Source organism: Crocuta crocuta, unplaced genomic scaffold, assembly GCF_008692635.1.
Source record: "Crocuta crocuta isolate KB4526 unplaced genomic scaffold, BGI_CrCroc_1.0 scaffold6, whole genome shotgun sequence".
Classification (NCBI taxonomy): Eukaryota; Metazoa; Chordata; class Mammalia; order Carnivora; family Hyaenidae; genus Crocuta; species Crocuta crocuta.
In genome coordinates this window covers 1,708,233-1,726,085 of record NW_027531917.1, presented here as the reverse complement: position 1 = coordinate 1,726,085, position 17,853 = coordinate 1,708,233, and the positions used below count along the sequence as shown (strand labels likewise).

The 17,853-nt window shown below is 42.2% G+C and overlaps 2 protein-coding genes across 2 annotated transcripts in view; both read right to left on the bottom strand.

The window, feature by feature from the left end:
* Positions 1-602, bottom strand: part of ZBTB11 (zinc finger and BTB domain containing 11) — a 33,221-nt gene extending 32,619 nt beyond the window's left edge. The window contains exon 1 of the mRNA XM_077774888.1: positions 67-602. Coding sequence (XP_077631014.1) covers positions 67-376 — 310 coding nt within the window. The 5' untranslated portion in view covers positions 377-602. The remainder of the gene's footprint in view (positions 1-66) is intronic.
* Positions 603-5,545: 4,943 nt separating this feature from the next.
* Positions 5,546-10,142, bottom strand: RPL24 (ribosomal protein L24). The gene is made up of 6 exons (XM_077774898.1): positions 10,039-10,142; positions 9,839-9,914; positions 9,197-9,307; positions 7,064-7,200; positions 6,595-6,658; positions 5,546-5,670 (listed from the first exon to the last, which is right to left on the bottom strand). The coding sequence occupies exons 1-6, from the start codon at positions 10,041-10,043 to the stop codon at positions 5,590-5,592; spliced, it is 474 nt and encodes a 157-aa protein (XP_077631024.1). The 5' UTR covers positions 10,044-10,142; the 3' UTR covers positions 5,546-5,589.
* Positions 10,143-17,853: the final 7,711 nt, after the last annotated feature.

Sequence of the window (17,853 nt, the reverse complement as noted above, 5' to 3'; positions counted from 1 at the left end):
TCCGACGGCGGGCCTTGCCTGGGCAACAGGCCGCCGCCCACCCCCTCGCCACGGGCGAGATCCTACCTCGCCACCAGTAAGTCTTGGACAAGTCATGCCAGGTCTGATGCCGGGTGTGGTGAGTGCCGCCCGGGCCCAGGTGCGCCGCCTCGATGAGCCCGCGGCGCCGCTCGGGCTGCAGCACCACTTCCAGCTCCGCGAAGGTCTTGCGGTGCCGCTGCCGCCGCTGGTAGTACAAGGTCCCACCGCGCACCACATAGCAGGCGGCCGCTTTGCGGATTTTACGCTTGACATTGCCCTCCGTGCCCGGAGCATACGGCTCACGCTCGTTTGTCAGGTAGCGAAGAATGGCCCGGTAGCTTTCCTCGCTTGACATCTCTGACGGCGGCTCCCTAAGGGCGCCTGTCAGTGGTGGGGGAGGAAGACAGCGCACTAGCTCCGGACGGATGCAACAGCGGCGGCGACACTGCAGGGAGGAACGGCTTGGCTGTATCTGTGGTGAGTGCTCTTCGACAGCGCCCGCAGCGCGAAGGGAGAACGGACGAGTTGGTAACCAGGGGGAACTGCACTTCTCCAGCGCGCGGGATCCGCTGGCGACTGACAAAATGGCTGCTGCACCACCGGAAGTGACGTGATCAAGGGCAGTGGGTGAGGGGACTGAGTCCTGATTGGAGCGCACAGGCTTTCTGGCTTGATGAAGCCTGCCGAGTGACGTCAGGACTGCGGGCGGACATTTTGGAAGCGGGTAGGCCCTTCCTGGGAGACCGACGCGGCTTTGAGCAGACATCTTAAGTCCTGGCAGTTTCCCTTTTTATTTTTTCCTTCTTTCCCATGCTCTGAGCACGTGTGGGAGTTGGTGGGCTGTTGTTATCCCGTCCGATAGACACCAAGGTGTGGAGGAGTCTTGTTTTTTACCCCAGTTACCTTCTGAGACCCCCGACAACGTAATAGCATAAGATTTTGAGGATCCTAGTAAAATATAAGCCTATGGACACAAGACCAAAGATAGCCACATTCACGTGTAAATTTATTTTGCAGGTAAACGTTTCAAATCTAAGTCCTTCAGTGATAGGAGTTATAATTTCTAAACTTAAACTTGGCTCCAAATCAGCCATGGAGTAGTTTTCTATATTTGAAGGTAATGATGTTGGCAATGAGGAGTAGCTAGCACTCTTACAGCTTTATTTGCATATATTTTTACGTAAGCTTGGGAGAGGGGAATTCTCCATTTTACACCTAACATTTAACTGAATGCATAAAACGCCAAGGTTACTTGAACTGCCTCTTCCAGTGTGCAGTGCGGGTCCTATTGCTCATCTTTAGCGGATAGCCTGGAGCGATGGCTCATGTCACCCCTCTGTTGGTTGAATCTGTGGCGCAGACAAGACTACAGGCCAGGACTTCGTACTGAACAACTGGGGTCAGGCACTGACAGTGCCTTGCTACTTCCAGGCCGCCCCACCTCCCCAGCCTGGAGTCTGCAGTCGCTGGGTGACGCTCTCTAACCCTGCACAGACATATTAAAGGGAGCAAACAGTTGAATGCACTGGGCTGAAAAAATAAGGCACCCAATCTCTGCGGTACTTGCGGTTGGGGTTGCAGGAATTAACAGGTGGCTTAGATACTTGAGACAGGATCCTTGAATAAGATTCTTGAATAAGATTCTGGCTGTAGGTACCTGAGCTCCCAGACGTATAGGAAAGACTTAACCACCAGAGCAGGGATTTACTTAGGGTCACTCAACCCAGACTGAGACCGCTGAGGAAAGAAGGAATTGGAGGGTAGAAATGCGCCCTCCCCTCTTTGGAGCGCGTCACCGAAAGCAGATACCCAAATCAACCCTCCAAGAACTGTGCTGGGCCAGAACACCATCATCACTTTTACACTGAAATCGACTCCCTTTCAAACTAAATTTATTTATTCAATGTTTTATTTGGGAGGGAGGGGAAGAGAGACACAGAGAGAGAGGGAGAGAGACAGTGTGTGCAGGGGAGAGTCAGAGAGACACACACACACAGAATCTGAAGCAGGCTCCAGGCCCTGAGCTGTCAGCACAGAGCCTGAAGCGGGGCTCGAACCCAAGAGCCGTGAGATCATTACCTGGGCGGAAGTCGGACGCTTAACCGACTGAGCCACCCAGGCAACTCTTAAAACTACAATTAAAACTAAATTTAAGGGGCAGCTGGCTGGCTCAGTCGGTTAAGCGGCTGACTTCGGTGTAGGTCGTGATCTCATAAGTCTATTCATTAGTTCGAGCCCTACGTTGGGCTCTGTGCTGACACTTCAAAGCCTGCTTTGGATTGTCTCCCTCCGTCTCTGTCTGTGCCTCTACCCCACTCATGCTGTCTCTCTGCCTCTCAAAAATAAACATTAAAATAGCTGCAACTCTTTAAAACAAAAAAAACCCCCCTAAATTAAAAAAAATAGAGTTAAATAAAAAGTTAAGTTGTGGAAATGGGGAAGAAAAACTTAAATCCCCCTTCACCCAGTTGGGTTTCTGCCAAAACAACCGTGAAATGCATTTAGAAGCACGCTGTACTTGGATTGCCCTTAGGCCAATGTGGAGAAAAAGGTTTTACAGGTTGTCTAATTGTCTTCCTGAGAAAAGCTAAACTTGCCATCTTTAGAGGCAAGAGTAAAGAGGTATTTACTCTTTATTTCTAGTTCCTCCTGGGCTGCAGACTACCCAGGAATCAAGGGCAATCAGAATTGACAGTTTCACCTATTTAAGTCATGTAAGTCAGAAAAGCAGTGTGTTAAAAGGACATTTTTTCCCCTGTATTCCAAAATTAGAAATCTGTAGCTCCAAATTCAAGTTGGATAGTTTCACTGGTTAAGTTTCCTTGTTCACAGCTAAATAATGGTATTTTCCTTGTAACTTCATAAAGAAAACATTACACATAAAAATGAAAAAAAAATTTTCCAAGAAAAATCTTATAGGTCTATAGGCAAGACCAAGTGGATCTTGCACATTTTTCAAATGTTTATTCTTTTTAAAAATTTTAATGTTTTTTATTTCTGAAAGAGCGTGAGCAAGGGAGGGCCAGAGAGAGGAGACACAGAATCCAAAGCAGGCTCCAGGCTCTGGACTAGGTGTCAGCAGAGCCTGACACCGAGCTCAAACCCACGAACTGTGAGATCATGACCTGAGCTGAAGTCAGCCGCCCAACTGGACTGAGCCACCCAGAGGCCCCTTTAAATGTTTATTCTTGAGAGAGACAGAGTGTGAGCAGAGAGGCAGAGAGAGAGAGGGAGACACAGAATCTGAAGCAGGCTCCAGGCTCGGAACTGTCAGCAGAGTCCAATTGCGGGGCTTGAACTCATGAACCATGAGCCAAAAGTCGGATGCGCAAATGACTGAGCCACCCAGGTACTCCGGATCTTGCATTTTTAAAGTTGATTTTATTTTAAAATATTTTTATTTATTTCTAGGAGAGAGACAGTGTGAGCAGGGGAGGGTCAGAGAGAGAGGGAGTCACAGACTGAAAAAGGCTCCAGGCTCTGAGCTGGCAGTCAGCACAGAGCCCAACGCGGGGCTCGAACCCACGAACCGTGAGATCATGACCTAAGCGAAAGTCGGACGCTTAACCGACTAAGCCACCCAGGCACCCCTGAGTTTAGATTTTTAGTTTTCAATCCCCAAAAGGGTATTTTATTTATTCCCAACACCTAGAATAATGCTTGAATTTATCATGCACTAGACAGAATAATTAATTCTGTCACTTTGGATAGAATGTGGGGGCTTAGGGGAGGAGTGCTGAGGTCTGATTTTTACCTTCACCTAGTATTTCTGTATGTAAAAGCATGTTTCTCAAATGGGGATGTGGCTTGTTCATTGTTGTAGTTTTCCAACTTGGCAGTGGCACATAACAGGATTTATTTTTTAATGTTTACTTTTGAGAGAAAGAGCGTGAGTGGTGAAGGGACAAAGAGAGGGAGACAGAATCCAAAGCAGGCTGAGAGCTGTGAGATAATGACCTAAGGGAAAGTCAGATGCTTAACTGACTTGAGCCACCCAGGTGCCCCAAGATAATCTATATTCTATAGAAATACAAGCCTATTCTTAACATAAATTATTACTCTTCCTTATCACATTTTTTTTTAATGTTTTATTCATTTCTAGGAGAGAGAGAGAGACAGCGTGAACAGGGGAGGGTCAGAGAGGGAGGGAGTCACAGACTGAAACAGGCTCCAGGCTCTGAGCTGGCAGTCAGCACAGAGCCCGACGCGGGGCTCGAACCCACGAACTGCGAGATCATGACCTAAGCGAAAGTCGGACGCTTAAACCGACTAACCCACCCAGGTGCCCCTTCCTTATCACATTTTACACATACTATCTCTTGAATGTCAGCAGGCTACTGAATCCNTCTTTTCTTCTTCTTCTTCTTTTTTTTTTTTTTTTTTTTTTTTTTGAAATTTTAACTATGGCTCTAATTCCCAGCTCAACAAACTACTTTGGGAATTTGGAAGCATATTCTATTTTGTGCTAACAAAATTGTACTCTCCATTCAAGCTTATTTTCTGGCAAAAAAAAAGAGCAGCTCAATATTAATAGCACAGTTGAGGTTTTTTTAATGTGTTTACCTTTTAGAGAGGAGATGGAGAGAGCACGTGAACACACAATTGGGGGAAGGCAGAGAAAGGAGACCATCTGAAGCAGGCTCCTGGCTCTGACCTGTCAGCAGACCCTGATGTGGGGCTTGAACCCACGAACCATTAGACTGTGACCTGAATTGGTCACTTAACCAACTAAGCCACCCAGGGCCTCATTAAGCACTTTTTTTTTTTTTTAAAGTAGGCTTTGCATGTCCAGTGTGGAGACCAACACTAGGCTTGAGCTCACATCCCTGAGATCAAGATTTGAGATTGAGTTGCAGGCTTAAGCAACTGAGCTACCCAGGTGCCCCAAGTTTTAAGCACTTTCAACTCAGCTATCAACTACTGGTAATAGGTGAAATACCAGTGAATGAAACAAATATTTACCATGGAAAAGTTGTTCACTCAACAACAAAAATTCCTAAGATTTACTTTTGGGGAATCTGGATGGCTTAGTTAAGCGTCCTACTCTTGATTTTGGCTCTGGTCATGATACCATGATTCCTGAGATCAAGCCCCTTTCTAGGCTCTGTGCTGATCAACAGAGACTGCTTAGAATTCTCTCTGCTCACCCCTCATCCCCCACTGATGTGCCTGCACTCTCTGAAAATAAACATTTAAAAAACATTGCATTAAAAGAAAACCTAGGTCTTAAATTCTTACCTCTGTAGTTTAGCTATTACTGTGTAGGCCCAATATGCCTGTTTTGTGCAATTTGTTAAAAAAATTTTTAATGTTTATTTTTGAGAGACAGAACAGGAGTAGGGGAGGAGGGCAGAGAGAGACAGAATCCTAAGCAAGCTCCAGGCTCCAAGCTGTCAGGACAGAGCCTCACTTGGGGCTCGAACTCATGAACTGTTGAGATCATGACCTCAGCCAAACTCCAACACTTGACTGGGCCACTCAGGCACCTCTGCCTGTTTTTATAGTAAAAAAAAAAACACCACAATCTAGTTATAGTCAGATGTTTATTTAAAAATCTGATCTGCAAACTTAGCGTTTTCCACCAACTCGGGGTGCAGAAACCTTGACAGGCTTCACAATCTTTTGTTTAGGTGCTGCCTTTGTGGGAGCCTGTAAAAAGATTAACATGTTATGTAACATTACTCCATGCAACTTTTTCACCTTTCTTATGTCTAGATTCTCTATCCTAGATTGCTTTCCTTACTAGTTAACTGTGTTCCTATTACTCTTAAGAGCCAGCCATCTCATGAAAAGTTAAAAAAGTCCACCTGTATAGAATATGTAAATGAAAAACAAAGATATTATCACAGGTTGGAGGGGTTAAGTGAGGAGACATAATTAAATGCAGTGTGGGATCCTGAACTCTGTTCTAAGAACAGAAAAAGGACATTACTAGTCATCTAAAACCAATGGTTTTGATATTTTTACTATGGTTATCGTAACTAGTAACACTGAGAAAAGCTGGGCAAACTCTGTACTACTATTGAAAACTTTTCAAAATAAACTTAAAAATAAAAGCCACCTTTATTTTCCCCTTCCCCAATTTCTGTCTGGCACCAACAGATTTCACTTGGCTCTGGCAGACGGAGCTCTGAATCAGCTACCCAGGAAACCAGTTAGGAACGTCATTTTCATTGGAGCACTGTACTTAATTCCTTAAAAACTTGAAACTTTTGGGGCACCTGGCTGACTCAGTCAGTTGACTGTCTCTTGATTTCGGCTCTGTTTCATGGGTTTGAGCCCTGAGTTGGGCTCTGCACAGGCAGCACAGAGCCTGTTTGAGTCCCTCTCTCAAAATGAATAAACTTAAAAAAAATATGAAACTTTCATTCTCCACAATTTGGATTAAAAAGTAAATTTTCCTGCTATTTTACTTTAGTATTTTTTAAAGCTTTTATTTCTAAATAATTTCTATACCCAATGTGGGGTCTGAACTCAACCCCAAGATCCAGTCACATGCTCTAACGACTCAGACAACCAGGGCCCCTCCCCCTTTTATTTTAAATAAGAAATCCAAGACAATCTCACAATTACCTTAGCAGCAGCCATTGCTGTCTTTTTAGATGCTTGCTTAGCCTTTTTTGCTTCCTTGGCAGCCCTGTGGGATTAAGAATAATTTAAGGCAAAGTGTTTTACTTCGTAAGAATGCAGCTTATTAACAAGGAGCTAGAGTGTTTTAGGGGAAGCAGAATTATCACATTCCTTCCCCATCTGCAATTATTCATAGGGTAAATCCAAAGGGTAAATATCACTAACCACCAAGTCAGCTTAACATAGATTAGAAATTGTACAGCAGCCTTATTTGCATACGGAGTTCCAACAAATCACTAAGTATACACTATAAGCTTCTGCATTATTAAACCTCAAAATTTATGACTGACAGTTTCAATATAGATTCAAATGTCAAAACACAAAATAACATCAGATTCCTATGCCTATAAATTCAATCATAACCTACAATTAATCCCAATAACTGAAATGCTCATAACAAAGGATTCCTTACCTGATGGCTTGTTCTCGTTGAGCCTTCCTAACTTCAGGTTTCTGATTTCTTTTGGCCATTATATCAGCAAGAGATGCACCAGTGATGGCCCTCTGGAATTTGACTGCACGGCGGGTTCTTTTCTTTTGAATTTCTTCCTATGAAACAAAAAGATGGAAGCACATTTAGAAACCTTGCTTCATGGACACATATAAAACAATCTTTTAAAATTTATATTTGCCTTAGTGTGCTAGGGCTGATACAACTAAATACTAGACTGAGTAGCTGATAAACAATAGAAATTTCCAACAGTTCTAGAGACTGAAGTCAGGATTCCAGCATGGTCACGTGAGGACACTCTTTGTGCTGTAGCTGCATCATCATATGTTGGAAGAAGGCAAGAGAGCCCTTTCTTGGGCATTTCTGATAATGGCATTATTGCCATTCCTGAGGGCAGAGCCTCCCAAAGCTCTCACTGTAATACTGTCACCTTGGCAGTTAGGTTTCAACATATGAATTTTAGGAGTATACATTCAGATCACAGCAATATTCAACAAAAAGATAATTCATGCAACCATTTTAAAAAATATNTTCAACATGCAGGTAAGTTTTCTAATTACAGACTGGTTAAATTATCTCTTGCAAATCCTGGCCATTTTAAAAAGACAAAGTCAAACTAATGAAGTTACTAGCTGGATAGGACTTACCTCAAAAGCGATTTTAAGAAGAGTGTTTATGTTAAAGAATTTACTTCTAGGAAAAAATTACCAAACCTCAACTCACCTATTTTCTTTTTTTAAAGTACTCTCAGTGAAAAAAAAAAAAGTCAGTTGGAAAATGATTTATGACAAGAAAGCTACCAAGTCTTAGGGAATGTCCAGAAATCAAAACTGTAAAATTCAAACTTTTGCTAAATAAATGATATGTAACATTAAATTGACCATTTTAAAGCATTTTTAAGTGTATAACTCATTGGTACATTCATGATGTTTTGCAACCACCACCACTGTCTATCTCTAACTTTTTCATCATTCCAAACCCATATTTCTCCCTCCCCCCGCCCAGCCTCTGGTAACCTCTACTTTGTCTCTATGAATTTGCCACTACAGAGACCTCACAAAGGTGCAATCATATATTTGTCCTTCTGTGTCTGGCTTCTCTTTTACTTTGCATAATTTCTTCAAGGTTTATCCATATCGGTTGGGTGCCAGCCTTTTAAGGCTGAAAAATATTCCATTGTATGTGTGTAACATTTTGTTATCCATTCACCCACCAAATAGGTCATTTGGGCCATTTCCATCTTTTGGCCATTGTGAATAACAGTGTTACGAACATTTGCGTCGAAGTCATCTGTGTTAAGTTCCTGCTTACAGTTCTCTTGGGTACATTCCTAGAGGTGCAGATGCTGGATATAGTTCCACTTAACTTTTTAAGAAACTGCCAAGCCATTTCCACAGTGCTTGCACCATCCTACATTCAGCAATGCACAAGAGTTCCAATTTCTCCACATCCTCAGCAACACTGATAATCCCCCCCCTTTTGGAATCATGATGATCCTAATGAGTATGTCAAGTCTACCTTTATATTAAGTTAAAGAAGTTTTTCCTTCTAAACTAACACAATACCTAGTGATGTCTTTAATCCGCAAGGTGTCAGTAAATACTCCAAGTGTCCTGAATACTATTCTTACTGCCATGGGACTCCAACCTTTCCTCAAAAATGTCCATCACTCTAAAACAGCACTTCAAAAAGCATTCAGTCTTGACAAAAAAACAGCATGCTGTAAGACTCCACTGCTATCTGTCAAGATTAACCCCATAGACATATTCACAACCAAGTTACCGAAGGTAATTTCTACCCAGTGGAAGGAATCCTTTAAATACCTCCATGGTACCCTATAACCCAAATACGCATAATATATCAGGCTCTGGAAAGGCAAGATTTCAAATTTCAACTCAACATTACTGTGAGCTTAAGATGTATAAGGAGACACTATTTTTATCACTCATTTTCACTTCACTTTTTGATGCATTACAGCTTAAGGGCGCTTTCACATATGGCCCCATTTACCACAAATTTTACAGAGTGGCAACTGATGCTCAGAGTTTAATAAAAACTTAAGAGCCCTCCAATATCAAAGTGCATTTTACTTACCGACTGTCCCTTTTTGTGCTTTCTTCTGTAGAGGACAGTCCAGTTTATCTGCCGAGGATTCCTCTTGGAAAGGAATGCAGACTCGCATTTTGCATTAAGAAATTGGAAAACCTGTAGTAACAAGTTCAAAGCAGTTACCTACTCTAAACAAGGCAGGAGGCTGAGCTCGAAACTCTTATTAAGTTCTCTCTCCTCATTTGGCCCACCGAGCCCAAAAGGCTTCTGTCACCCGAACGGCACGGGTGGCACCACCAAGGCCTCTGAGTTCCGCCCCGTCTTATACAGAGAGCGGGTAAACGTAAGCTCATTCCGCAGGAAGGGCGGGGTAATCAAATCCCAGGAGACCTCTAGCTCCGGTCCCGACTGGGATTCCAGGAGGATCTGGTGCCCGTCAGATAGCGAGATATTTCGGTGGTCCATTTCCCGGGCCCCAAACTCCTAATTTCCGACCGGACTCCCACTAAATCAAACCTCAGTAACGGTTCACCTAGAGGCTTCTGATCCTAACAACCACTGCACACAGGGTCCCGGAAAGAAGTCTTTCAGAGACCAAGAACGTTGTTGTAAATGAACACGCTTAGACCGAAATAGACCGGTCTCTCTAAAGAGCAGAAGCAGCGTTTAGGCGACGCGGCCTTTCACCTTCCCGTCGGTCCTGGCGTAGCGCCTCCCATGTCCAGGGTAAATCTTGTACCCACTGAAACTGCACAGCTCGACCCTGTAACAAAAAGCGAAAGCCCATTAGGGAGGGTGTCTACGCCGAGGAGAAGCCAAAGCCAGGGTGCGGGAGAGGTGCTCTGCCCGACGATGAAAGCGGATTGGGACCCAAGACTTTCGCTCACTTCATGGCTGCGGCAGCCGGGAGGACGAAAAGATGGTGAAAAGAAAGAGAGGATCATGGGAAGAAGCCTTATAAGGCAGTGGGGCAATCTCCTCCCCCAGTTCTCTCCCCTGACTCCGGCGCTCGGTGATGACGTCTAGCTCGCCGAGCGACTGATCTGGGTGTTCTCTGGCCCCTCCTTCCTCTGAAGACAGAGCGGCTTCTGTGAGCGAGAAAGTGAACGTCGTTTAGACCGACGGACGGTTGGTTTCTGAGCCCGTCTCTACTGCGGTCGGGTTTCCTAGAGCCATCGTCCTGCTGCACCGAATGTGAACTCCACATTTTATAGTTTTAGTGATTTGAAGATGATACTCCCAGGTAAAAAAGTCACGTTTTGCCTTCCGTGTTGGCCCATTTCCTCGACCAACAAATTAAACTTCAGTAATTTCACCATTTGCAAAATAGTAGTGACATTTGAACAGTCTCCCACACCTTGCTGATCAAATTGTATATGATGGCCTCTTGCATCAGTTATAATTAACATTCATTGAGTTCTCTTTCTGTGCCAGGAATTGTGCTAAAGCTTTTACATATGGTAGTTTTTTCAGTTCACAAAATCTCTTATTAACTAAGGCCTGAAGTATTGCAAAATGACACCTGCCTGCCTCGGAAGAGCTAGGTTTCCATTTTTGCCTATTGCAGCCCAGGACCCGGCTGTTGCAATGAGAAGGGCAAAGCCCTTGCCTGGACGCTTAGAAAGGAGAGCGCTGCCCAGCCCACTGGGAGGATCAAGTGCCTCAATTGCTTGAGCCCGTCTGTGACGCTAGAAACTAAAATATGATGGAAAGTGGGCAAGAGACAATCGTTGAATTGTGTGTTGGAGCACTTGATTTAGGAAGCAAAAAATGTAATGGTTAGTTTATGCTACCGCTATAAAGCCGCTTACTCTGAAAGGATCGGTAAGTGGGTAGTTGAAAAGATTTGTAAAGTCCAATAAAGTGGCTGACTGATGTTAAGAAAGCTGTAGCTACCGTGGCGCCTGGGTGGCTCAGTCGGTTAATCGTGGGACTTGGGCTCAGGTCACGACCTGCAGTTCTTGAATTGGAGCCCGNTCTAGTAAGAAAATAAACATTTAAAAAAGAAAGCTGTAGTTTTGTTGAAACCAGTCTTAAGAATTAGTTAATAGGGGGGCGCCTGGCTGGCTCAGTTGGTGGAGCATTCAACATCTTGATCTTGGGATTTAAGCCCCACATTGGCTGTAGAGATTACTTAAAAATAAAATCTTAAAAAAGAGAAAAGGATTAGTTAATAGAGACCAGCATGGGATTGAAAATCAATTCAATGGAATTGAAAAGCAATGGGTGGGGGGGCTCACCTCTGGGACTGCAGAACCAGCCACTCTCAGAACTCGTCCCTAGAAAGTGAGGAGGCAGCAGGAAGTGGGGCTCCAAGCCCCAGGCACATGCGCTATTGTCCTCATTGTACTTCACTTAACAGAACAGAAATTCAAGGATAGAATTACTAGTATCTAAGACAGTTTAATTAAACCCCAAGTGTGGGATGCTCTTGAGTCAGGCCCTGTGCGACTGTGACTGCATTGGCTGCACAACTTGAAGCTGGCTCTACCTATGGATGAAAAGAGATTTAAGAACTTCCTCAACCAATTGCAACATATGGATCTTATTTGAGGCCTTTTTTGAACAAACATGCGGGACAGACCACAGGGGTAATTTGAATACTGATTGGATTTTGGGTAGGATATTTAGACTTACTGTTAATCCTTTAGGTGTTCTAATTGTACTGTGGTCATGTTTAATTTTAAAAAATGTTCTTATACTTCTAGATACATACTAAATATTTACAGATGAAATAGCATGATGGTTGGGATTTGTCTTAAAATAATGTAGGAGAGCAGCTAGTGGCTAAAGGCATGGATGAAAAAATGACCAGGAATGGATAATACTTGAAGCTGGTGTTGAGTAGGAAGGTTCATTAAAATAGTCTCTATGTTGTTATGTACTTTTTAAATTACTTTTCCCTGCTAAAATGTTACAAACAATTATGTGCTTTTTTGATATAGAAAGATTTAAGTCCTACAATTCAATCCTGGAATATAGGAAGGGTAAGCACCATTTGTATTATTTTGTAATTAAAAACATTTTTTTTATTTACATATTTTTATTTATTTCTAGGAGAGAGAGAAAGACAGCATGAGCAGGAGAGGGTCAGAGAGAGAGGGAGACACAGACCCTGAAATAGGCTCCAGGCTCTGAGCTGGCAGTCAGCACAGAGCCCGACGCGGGGCTCAAACCCACGAACCGCGAGATCATGACCCAAGCGAAAGTCGGACGCTCAACCGACTAAGCCACCCAGGCACCCCAGTAGAAACATTTTTGTAATTAAAAAATGCTTTATACAAGAACAGCTGTATTCATAATGAATACAGTAAACAGTGTAGGGGCTTCATCAATAAGTGAATATATAAACAAAAAATAATATATATTTATACAATGGACTACTACACAAAAATAAAATGGAATCAACATAAAAAAAAGTTTATTTATTTTGAGAGGAGTGGGGGAAAGGCAGAGAGAGAAGAGACAGAATCCCAAAAGGCTCTTTGCCCTCAGCTATCAGCATGCAGCCCAAAGCCGGGCTCAGTCTCATGAACGGTGAGATCATGACCCGACCCAAAATCAAGAGTCAGGATGCTTACCAACTGAGTCAAGTAGGTACCCCTAAAATGAAATGACCTTTTGATTTACACATCAACATATGAGTATGAAAAACATTATGCTAAGTGAAAAAAGTCTTATCCCACAAAAAGGACCACTGTATGATTCCATGTATATCAAGTTCTACACCATGTGAAACTAACTTTGATGGGAAAAAATCAGAACAGTGGTTGCTTCTGGATGGGTGGAAAGGATTGAGCAGGAAGGTATATTTGAGACCTTTCTGGTAATGGTACTGTTCTATATCTATAGATTTTCGGTTAATTACACAGTTGGTCAAAACTGAGGGAATGTTCATTAAGATTTGAGCATTTTATTGTATGTGAATTTTACTTTAAAAGAAACAAAACTAAATAAATACTGAGTACTATTTAATGAAATATTTACTTAAGTAAATAGGGGGAAATATAGTGAAACATCAAAAAAATGGATGGAGGGATAGATAAATGGATAGATGTGTGATAAAACAAGCATAATAAAATGTTGATAAGAGAATCAAAGTAGTGAATTTATGAGTGCTTACTGTCAAATCCTTTCAAATTTTCTAGATGTTGGAAATTTTTCATTATAAAATGTTGGGAAAATAATTAAAGGGAGCCATCTTCTGGAAGAAATTGGTATTACTGATTGGCTCAAAAATACAAGAAAAAGGAAGCATAGTGTTTGTATCGTTCAGTATGTAGTAACCGCTTATTTTTCACATATTCTATTGGTTCTCATGTGCTCAAGCTGTCTTCTTTGGCTGGAAATATTTCCTCCCTCCAACTGGCAAACTTCTTACTCATATTTTTAATTCATCTAAAACAGAGGTCTGTAAATAGTAAATATTTTAGGATTTTTGTGGGCTAACAGGCAAAATTGAGGATATTATATAGGCACATATATGATAAGATAATTTTCACAACATTTTCATTGATGAAATTTAAAATATAATCACAGTACTGAGTAAGAGTTTTGGTAAAACAACTCTATTAAAGAGGAAAATGAAATTCTTTTTGGGGGAGGTAGAGGATAGGCATTTCTCTTAATTAGGGTTCAAAGTTATTTCCTACCATTAAAATCAATTAAAAATGTTTGACTTTCAATTCTGATCTATAATGAGATTTTGCATATTTCATCTTTGAAAATGTGTTTTCACCCCTGCTCGATACTAATACCGATCCAAGGGCATATGATAATTGAGCATGTCAATATTTTAGAAGTCAATTAAAGAAGTAGGTTATTCTTTTGATATTTTCTTTTTAGCATGATTAATAATTATTTCCAATTGAAAATTAAAAGGAAAGGTAATTGCGCAGTGAAATGGGTCTCAAAATACGGAATTTTCCTTTGTATTTGCATGGAGGTCTTTCAGTACTGACCCTCCCCTGCTGTCTCTGTCTCTAAGAAATAAATAAAACATAAAAAAATTAAAAAAAAATAAAAATGAGAAAATAAAATACAAATTCCCAAGGGGTACCTGGCTGGCTCAGTTGGTAGAGCATGCAACTCTTAATCTCAGGGTCATGAGTTCAAGTCCCATGTTGGGCATGGAGCCTACTTAAAATACAATTTAAAAAAAAGAAGAAGAAAGAAAGCTAGAGAAAAGAAAATGTTCTGAAGAAAATCACAAATTCCCTTTCATGCCTTCAAATGAAATTATAAACTCAAAAGGCTACTTTATATAGCTATTCTCTAGAAGAATTGGCAAACTATGGCTCATGGACCAAATCCAGCCTACCTCCTGCTTTTATACAGTCTACATCTAATCATAGCTTTTACATTTATTTATTTTTAAAGTTGTAAAAATTTATTTTTAAAATGTTTGTTTATTTTTGAGAGAGAGAGAGCATGAGCACATGAGGTAGTGTGGGACAGAAACAGGGGAAGACAAAATTCCAAGCAGGCTCCAGGCTTTGAGTTGTGAGCACAGAACCCTCCGTGGGGCTCAAACTCACTAGCCATGAGATCATGACCTGAGCCGAAGTTGGACACTTAACCAACTGAACCACCCAGGCACCCCAATTTATTTATTTTTGAGAGAGACAGTGCAAAAGCAGGGGAGGGGCAGAGAGAGAGAGATGGACAGAAGATCTGAAGCGGGCAGAGAGCCGGATGTGGGGCTTGAACTCACAAACTGTGAGATCACGACCTGAGCCAAAAACAGATGCTTAACTGACTGAGCCAGTCAGGTGCCCCTACATTTTAGTTTTTAAAGTATATAGTATTTTTTAAAGTTTATTTATTTTGAGAGAGCAGAGAGGGAGAGAATCCTAAGCAAGCTCTGCGCTGTCAGCACAGAGCCTAACACAGGGCTCAAATTCAATAAACCATGAGATCATGACCTGAGCTGAAACGAAAAGTGGGTCACTTAACTGACTGAGCCACCTGGGAGCCCCCACTCCTGAAAGTTTATAGCAAATGCAGAACCAGAGTTTTGTCTGGTTCATCTGACCCAGAATCTGGAGGAAAGTATTCCTATTATAGGGTCAACTTAGTCATGGATCTTTAAAAGACTGGCCAGATATTACTGGACACAGTCCCACATCTTAAGTGAACCAGCAACCCGTTAAAATCACACCACAGTAACTCTTTTGTGCTTCAGATACAGCCTGTACATCTAAGATCAAATTAGTACATTTTAAATTGCCTCATCTTGTATATGTTAAACCTTGCAAGCTGAAATATCAAGTAGGATTCTGCTGACCTTTCAACAAAGCAGCAGTTTTTTTGGGGGGGTGTGGGGTCAGGCCTAGGCCCCACAACACTTTCCTTTGTATCAGCACAGTGTACCTGATCTCTGCAAGGGCTGGTAGTCCTGAGTCATCCGCTGCATCTGTAATGCGTCTGCCCACTGCTACTGGCATTATCTAAGTAAAACTCCTTTTATCTTGTTAAACCCCTCCTCAAATACTTCCTTTTGAAATTCAACTTTCAAGAGCTAACATAATCTGGCCTCACTGTACCTCCCACCATTCAGTCCACTAATTTTCATTTGGTGTTTTGAGTGAGGGATGGACAGAATGAACCTTGTGTTTTAGAAAGTTAAACTGCTCACATAACAGGGATGAACTGAATAGTAGAATAGTGACAGGAAGGGGACTTTTGTAATCGGGGATGGTGACCTTTAACAGAGCAGTTTCAGGAGAGCATTATATACAAATTTAGATAACACAAAGAGACAGGAAACTGGAACAACACCTGTGGGTAGTGCAATAGATCTTTACAAAACAAAGGAGGCTTTCTCATTAGGATGAGAACTTACATTTGAAAAAAGCAAGTACAATAATAACTTTGAAGTTTTAAAGCTTTAAAACTACAAATCTTCTCAATGATGTAGGCTTGCTGGGTTTGAGGACCCAGAGCGGGTCCCGCAGGACCAGCCAACAGGATCCTTGGCTTTGTGCAAGATTGAAGTAAAAAATTAGCTGGGAGGAAGTGAGAGTAGGTTTTGTTGTTTTTCTTTTTAATTTTTTTAAATTTATTTATTTCTAGGAGAGAGAGAGAGACAGCGTGAGCAGGGGAGGGTCAGAGAGAGAGAGAGTCACAGACTGAAACAGGCTCCAGGCTCTGAGCTGGCAGTCAGCACAGAGCCCGATGCGGGGCTCGAACCCACAAACCACGAGATCATGACCTAAGCGAAAGTCGGAAGCTTAACCGACTAAGCCACCCAGGCGCCCCGAGAGTAGGTTTTATTGGAGATACAGAAAGGGCAGATACAGACGGAGTATCTGGGAGACTCAGAAGGGAAAAGGAGAATGAATCTCATCTTTCCTTGGGGTCTGGAGCTTTTACTGAGGATGGTGGTCTGGTGTACATGTCCTGTCAGGCACCCAGGAACTGGTCAAAATAAGGGCAAGTGCTCAGGTGTCCTCCATGAGTCGTTTATGCCCTGGAGACAGCGGGCCTCCTGTCAAGGTGTCTAGAGTCTGTGGCCTTTGAAAAGTTCACGATGACCTGGCTCCTGAGCTCCTGATGTTATCTTTGGTGCTGGAAGACTCTAAAGAAATCATTAACTCCTTGACATTTACAAGGACATACATTACTGGTACTGTTAGCCACTTGTAGGGCAGCGGTATAGGTCCTAGTGTTGTGCCCGAATCGCGAGTCCCAGAGACCTCCAAGGAGCCGGCACCGATGCAAGTACAAAAGGGTCTTTATTACAAGCTCGAGCAGGGGCTCACCAGCCTACCAGTGTCATGGCAGCAAGGTGAAGCGAAGAACAATAGCGAACAGGGTTTTTAAGGAGTAAGGGATGGGGGTGTTACAGTACATGTAGCATCATCACATAAGCACCAATTACAATTACAGCTTTGACCATTCAGTGTCTGTGAGGTGTTCATTACTTTTGGTGGGACCCAATCATGACTTTTGAGAATCCTTTGAAAATGACCAATTATGAGGTGAGTTCAAAGGGCCCACGTGGGGTTCAGGCAAGCAGTGAGAAATTGGCTAGTTTGTATCTGCAGTTCCCAGCCTTGACTCAGACCATAGGAGTGTTTCTTTTTACTTTTTGATTAGCTGAACTGAGGGCGGTCTGAGGATGGCTTTAGCCTTGAACAGTCTTGAGGCTTTTCCTGGGACTGGGACTGGGGCTACGTGCAGCCCGAGGTTTCTCTTAATGGAGGACTTAATTTTTGGCTCTTCACTAGCAAGAATATAAACAGGAAAAGGAGAAAAAAAGCAGGTTTTCTTTTTTTCATGGGGTCCCTTTAGTTCCCATCTCATTAAAAGAATTTTAACACTGTAAAGATTTTGAAAATGTGCCAATTTTTTTTTAATTAAAAAAATCTTTATGTGAAGATTTAAGGTGCATAAAATTAGATGTTTTCTTTTTTGGTTAGTATTCATTGGCCGACTCTTAGGGTCCTGCTCGCTTATCTGTGACTTCTGATATGGAAGGGGAAACTGTCACTATGATATATCTTTTCATGGAAAATCTACAAATCCTAAATGAGTATTAACTTTCCCCATTATTATTTGTTATTATTTAATAAGTGTGACACACGATAACAAAACCCAAACAGTGCAAAAATTTATACACTGATAGTTTCATGAATTTTGTCTGTCTGCTTGTCTGGAAGAAAGGCTGCAACCCTTTCAGATTATTGAAGTGGTCTGTA